The sequence below is a fragment of the Oryzias melastigma genome, linkage group LG16 (genome assembly GCF_002922805.2).
Source record: "Oryzias melastigma strain HK-1 linkage group LG16, ASM292280v2, whole genome shotgun sequence".
NCBI lineage: Eukaryota > Metazoa > Chordata > Actinopteri > Beloniformes > Adrianichthyidae > Oryzias > Oryzias melastigma.
The window spans coordinates 21,713,871-21,720,048 of NC_050527.1; the positions used below are offsets into that span (position 1 = coordinate 21,713,871).

The following is a 6,178-nucleotide window of genomic DNA, read 5'->3' on the forward strand; positions in this document are numbered from 1 at the left end:
ATTTTCTGATCATAAATCAAACTGCTATTTTAGGCAGACTGATTCACCACAAGAACACAGTGTGCTGTGGCTGCTTCAGAGTTTTATTTTGAAAATCATGAATCACAACATCCGGTTTGGAGGTAGAAACTGCCCTATTGTCTCCACTGAAGGAGTCACCCCGCCCCGACGAGCCCCCAACATCCCAGGAGGCAGAGCTAGAACATTTTCTGTAGGGAGGCGGGCAGAAGACTTTTGAAGGATTAAAAACAGCAGAATGGAAGGTCATCGTTACAAAGGATATGTCATTTGAAGATATCATAATTTCTATTTAAAATACCGCTTTGATATTTTTAATGCTTAGAAAAGCTTGTATTTATGATTTCTTAATCTTCATCAATATTGATTGTCTGCCCCCCTGTAGCTCCACCCCTGCAGGGCATGAGAGCTCCTGATGTCAATCTGTAATCTCACTTTTCCATTAAGTTAATTCATAGAATCCACAGTTTTAGCACAGAATCTAAAGTTCCAGGTGTTCTGCTGAAGCTGTGACGTCAGCACAGGTGCTCACCTGAGGGTGGGCTCCAATTTAAAAGGATAATAAACCAAACTTGATTTACTCACTTTGAAGCAAGTTCGGAAATGCAGCAGGACAGTCATCTCAGCGGCTTAATCCAGCAGCAGGTGAGCTGTGAACCTGCCAGAGGCTCACAGGAGGAAGAGGATCTTCTGGATTAGTGATGTCACTGATTAGCTCCTCCCCCTGCAGAGTCCAGTCAACCTCAAATTGCCTCTTTAAAAAAATCTATGACCTTTAGAATGACTACTGATGATCTTTGGATGTGCAGCTCACTGTTGACATGTTTGAATCAAGTTAAATCCTCTGGATATTCCACACATTTTCATCTTTTTTTAACTCTGTTCTCCACATTTGTCTCTTGTCCTTTCCACTGTTCTTATTGGCTACTTTCAGAAGCCATTACGCCAGAATGACTTCCTTTCCCTGCAGGGTGAGATTTGGGTTATGTAAGTCTTTCACGTGAGACCCTCTATAATCCAGAGGAGCTGCACTCCCCCCCCTCCCTACATACAATCTACAGACTGCAGCGAGCAAAAATAGAAATCATAAAGCCAATGTTTACCAGCGTGAGTTAAATGAATAAAGACGAGCATGTTTTCTGATGAACGGACACTTTTACTTCTATTTCCATAGAATGTAGAGCATGGCAGGGATGCATCATGATGTGGTGTTATTGGAATAAAAGAAGAGTCGGGTTGCATTTATGACATTTAGGAAACATTTATTGAACAGTTGAGAAATCCTGCAGTCAGCAGGGATGCTGGTTGTCCCTCCTTCATTAATCGTGGCCTCCTGCCCGGTATCTCGTTCATGCATGTGACTATGGATGTTCCGTGTGCGCCTCGTGGAGCAGCTCAGCTGTGTGTGGTTTCTGTGTGCTCCTCTGGGTGGGAGCTGCTGTCCTCGGCTCCGTGACCCTCTTTGACCGCGTGGAGGGCGTAGTTGATGGCGGTGCTGTCAGCCCAGCTCCAGGCTCCAGAAAGAGGGCTGTACATCATTCCTTGGACAGACTGAACTGTAAAACCATCTAAAGAAGAAGAAGAAGTCAGAATTTTTTTTTTGTAAACCAAACACCCCCTCTCCATGTAGGAACAGAAGGGACTCACTGGACTCCAGGAGGCGCTCCAGCTCCTCGGGGCTGATGAACTTCTCCCAGTTGTGCGTCCCTGTGGGAACGATGCGCAGTAGCTGCTCGGCTACAACGATAGCCAGCGCGTAGGACAGGTTGGTTTTGTTTATGGTGGTGATGAAGAGGGATCCACCTGGCTGCACACATGAGGAAAAGGTTACATTCAGGCAGTTCTACTGAGTCCTTCAGAAATCTTGTTTGGGAAAACTGTCCTGTCCTGATTTCAGAGTAAATAACATGCCTCAATCTTGATTGAATATTACCGTATTTTCCGGACTATAAGTCGCGGTTTTTTTCATAGATTGAACGTCCCTGCGACTTATACTCCAGTGCGACTTATATACGAATTTTTAATGAGATGAGATATGGACCATAAGTCTAGAGTGCCCTCTTATGGTGATCTATGCAATTACTTTATTTACTTTATTTACTTTAGTTATTCAGACGTGACACAGAGGATGAAGAATTTAAGGGATTTAGTGATATGGAGTGAGATTGCGTGCAATTAATTACAGTAAAGATACAAAGTTGATGAGTTCTTGAGGCTATAGTTAAATAAAACTGTTATGTTATATAAATGCTACACCTTTTCGTTTTTTTTATGATGATAATATGTGAATATGTGTTGACACATATTCAGCCTGTTTTCTATTCACTTATAAATGTTATAACTTACCTTCCAGGATGATGTAATATCGTTTTTTTCAACCAGTTTGTAAAATAAATTACTTGAAAAAAATGCGACTTATACTCCGGTGCGACTTATGTATGGTTTTTTCTTCTTCATTATGCATTTTTTGGCCCCTGCGACTTATACTCCGGTGCGACTTATAGTCCGAAAAATACGGTACTTAAAAAAATACTTTTTTTGAGTTTTTATTTCAAAATTATGGTTTTTGTTCTCATTTTAGTTCCATTTTCACCAATGAGTTAATGTCGCTCAGGGAAAAAACTCAAACTTAGGAAAATGCTGCGTTCATGGGGTGTTGGAATAATAGGAAAAATGAGTCTTCAGCTTGTAAATCACACATAAATATCAGACAAACAACAAATCTTCAAACACTACATGAATGCAGAATAACTTTCTGCACCTGAACAAAGGTGAATCTATTTGTAGTGCAGCCTCTTTGGGGAGACACTTGAGATACGCAGAAAATAAAACATTAATACGGGTAATCTAAACTATTCATTTTGTCCAGTTTGTGGGGCCGGATTAAATAGTTTAATGGGCTGCACAGGAACCTCTGGGAATGGGAGAGGGCTTACTCATGCAAACAGCCCCACCCACAATTCAGAGGCAAATTTCTAATCAACTAATGGGACTCTGCAGAAACTATGTCCTACAAAATGACAGGTTTATAGATTTGGCTAAAAACAGCATAATCAGAATTATTAGACCACTGGGAAGACTTTGGAAATAGATCAGAAGAAGATCGGAGTGGGACTTTAATTCCTTTATAAGTAAGATGAGAAGGAATGAAGCCTGACCATAAAAGATCAAGAACATGTCATAAATGTATTTTCTTTTAGGAAAAAGTAACCTTCTCTATAGGGCTGCCACCATTAGTCGATTAGTCACGACTTTGTTGACTAATAGCATTGTAGACCACTAATTTATTAGTGCATTTGTAGTTTTTTTCTTTTAATCTTCAAACTATAGTGCACGCTTTCCAAAGCCACATCTACCATTATCTTTGACAAAAAATGCACAGAAGTGCTGATCTGGGTCAGTAGTGATGTCACAGGAAGTTCTAGGAAGACTCGGGTCCCATAATAACACGTCAACAAAGCTTGAAAGTGGGAAATAAGTTCCTTTGTTTCAGATGCCGACATCATTTGAATTAAGTCTTGATCTAATGCCAGAAACAAATGAAGGAAAGAAGCTGCATGATTGACTTTCATTTTAGTTAGCATACAGCAGGAGTGTCAAACTCAATCTTACAGGAGGTCAAAATCCACAACACACCTTAGTTCATGGGCCGAACAGGATAAACATTTACTGAACACTATGGAACGAAGTTTTTATAACTTTAAAACCGTAACTTTTTAACATAAATATAAACTAGGTATAGATTACCTGTGATAGTGTGAATGCTGTAAGATAAATGTGGCCACTGAAGATGCTAGTGGTGATAGCTGAAGATGCTGAAATTGATAGCTGAAATCACTGAAGCTAATAGCTGAAAACACTGAAGCTGAAATCACTGAAGCTGATAGCTGAAAACACTGAAGCTGAAATCACTGAAGCTAATAGCTGAAATCACTGAAGCTGATAGCTGAAAACACTGAAGCTGATAGCTGAAAACACTGAAGCTGAAATCACTGAAGCTAATAGCTGAAAACACTGAAGCTGAAATCACTGAAACTAATAGCTGAAATCACTGAAGCTGATAGCTGAAAACACTGAAGCTGATAGCTGAAAACACTGAAGCTGATAGCTAAAAAACACTAGAGCTAATAGCTGAAAATACTGAAGCTGATAGCTGAAATCACTGAAGCTCGTAGCTGAGACACTGAAGCTGATAGCTGAAAACACTGAAGCTGATAGCTAAAAAACACTAGAGCTAATAGCTGAAATCACTGAAGCTGATAGCTGAAAACACTGAAGCTGAGAGCTGAAAACACTGAAGCTGATAGCTAAAAAACACTAGAGCTAATAGCTGAAAACACTGAAGCTGATAGCTGAAATCACTGAAGCTCGTAGCTGAAAACACTGAAGCTGATAGCTAAAAAATACTAGAGCTTATAGCTGAAAACACTGAAGCTGATAGCTGAAATCACTGAAGCTCGTAGCTGAAAACACTGAAGCTGATAGCTGAAATCACTGAAGCTCGTAGCTGAAATCACTGAAGCTCGTAGCTGAAAACACTGAAGCTGATAGCTAAAAAAAACACTGGAGCTAATAGCTGAAAACGCTGAGGCTGATAGCTGAAAACACTGAAGCTGATAGCTAAAAAAAACACTGGAGCTAATAGCTGAAAACGCTGAGGCTGTTAGCTGAAAACACTGAAGCTGATAGCTAAAAAAAACACTGGAGCTAATAGCTGAAAACGCTGAGGCTGATAGCCAGCAATAATATTAACTAAATGCCAAATTAGCCTAATAAACTAAAACTAAAACTAAGGTTAGCCAAAGCAGGTAGCATGCAGCTGAAATTTTAGCTAAATTCCAAAATAGCCTAAAAAATCTTAGTAAATGCCAAAATAGTCCAATAAGCTAGCAGAATGACAATTTTTTAAACTTTAAAACCATAACTTTTTAACACAATAATGAATAATAAAACAGACAGGAATATTATTCCAGAATAAATCAACTTCACCTTAAATAACTTTCAATATTTTACTCTCCATGAAAATATATTCTGTCAAAATTATACAAGATAAAAATAAGGTCAAGAATGGGCCCTTAATAACAATAAAATAAAATGATCTGGAGGGCCAGATCCGGCCCCCGGGCCTTGACTTTGACACTTGTAGCATATACTGTAGCTTAAACACTTGAAGTTTAAAGCTAATGATGGTTGATATGCGTTTTACATCCAGTTTGTGTATGATCCGATTAGTCGACTATTAAAATAATCACTTGTGGCAGCTCTACTTCTTTATATATTTATATTTGAAAATTGGGTCCAAATGTTCTGCAGACTGTTCCTGAGTCCTGTTGATTCCCAATAAAGCACAACAGTCACCATGTGCACGTTAAGAGGCACTGATGCAGAATCATCTGACCTGAAAAACAACAGAGGGAGAAAAGGCTCTAAACTGAAACACCTTCAGAACATGACTGCAGCAGAAGGCAAATGTCTCCAAGTCTGCCAGATGTTCCACCACCTCTGAGGCCACAACCGCGTCAAACTGGGCTGCTCCCTGCTCTCCCTCTGAGAGCTCCTCCAGCGTGCAGGCCCGGTAAGACACTCGGTCCCGTAGGTCTGGGTCGTGTGAGGAATGCAGCTGGGCGACGCTGATGCTCTCTTCTACAGGATCTATGCCCAGCACGTTGGCTCCCAGACGACCGAGTGGCTGAGGAGAACGAGTTCAAGTCAAAGGTAAAAAAACTTCTAACTGCAAAACTGTTGTAAATGTATTACAGTATTATCAGCTCCATTAAACGTCATCTTCTTCAGACTCCTTTATCCATTGATATCAAAATCAAAATGTCCTTGGATTGCAAACAAAGTGTTTAGTTTTAAAACCGAAACCTTCTAATTTGCAAGTAACAATATTAAATGTTTAAAGTCTTTTATTTGCTTTGAAAACACCTTTTATGGCCACTATTTTCAGAGGTGTTGTCTCAGATCTCACTTTCTCCCCATTTTTGATTGTTTCGTCTTTAACTCTGAGCTTAACCTCATATTTGTGCCACCAAACCAGCCAATCACAGTTTTCATTTGAGGGTTTTTGCTCATTTTTCTGTTGTGTTGTTCGAGGTCAAACCACGATCAGCTTAAAGCAGAGGTGGGACCAAGTCATTGTTTTGCAAGTCCGAGTCAA

At 39.9% G+C, this 6,178-nt stretch overlaps 2 protein-coding genes across 4 annotated transcripts in view; both read right to left on the reverse strand.

The window, feature by feature from the left end:
- Positions 1 to 729, reverse strand: part of faxcb (failed axon connections homolog, metaxin like GST domain containing b) — a 22,539-nt gene extending 21,810 nt beyond the window's left edge. Inside the window, exon 1 of one of the 2 annotated variants that reach the window (XM_024268423.2) lies at positions 604 to 729. In XM_024268423.2, the coding sequence (XP_024124191.1) occupies positions 604 to 639 (36 nt within the window). In that variant the 5' untranslated portion in view covers positions 640 to 729. The remainder of the gene's footprint in view (positions 1 to 603) is intronic. The other variant, XM_024268424.2, reaches the window with a different exon arrangement.
- A 530-nt stretch (positions 730 to 1,259) lies between these two features.
- Positions 1,260 to 6,178, reverse strand: part of coq3 (coenzyme Q3 methyltransferase) — an 11,157-nt gene continuing 6,238 nt past the window's right edge. The window contains exons 4-6 of one of the 2 annotated variants that reach the window (XM_024268426.2): positions 5,459 to 5,707; positions 1,666 to 1,825; positions 1,260 to 1,586 (exon numbers count right to left, since the gene is read on the reverse strand). In XM_024268426.2, coding sequence (XP_024124194.1) covers positions 1,414 to 1,586; positions 1,666 to 1,825; positions 5,459 to 5,707 — 582 coding nt within the window. In that variant the 3' untranslated portion in view covers positions 1,260 to 1,413. The remainder of the gene's footprint in view (positions 1,587 to 1,665; positions 1,826 to 5,458; positions 5,708 to 6,178) is intronic. The other variant, XM_024268427.2, reaches the window with a different exon arrangement.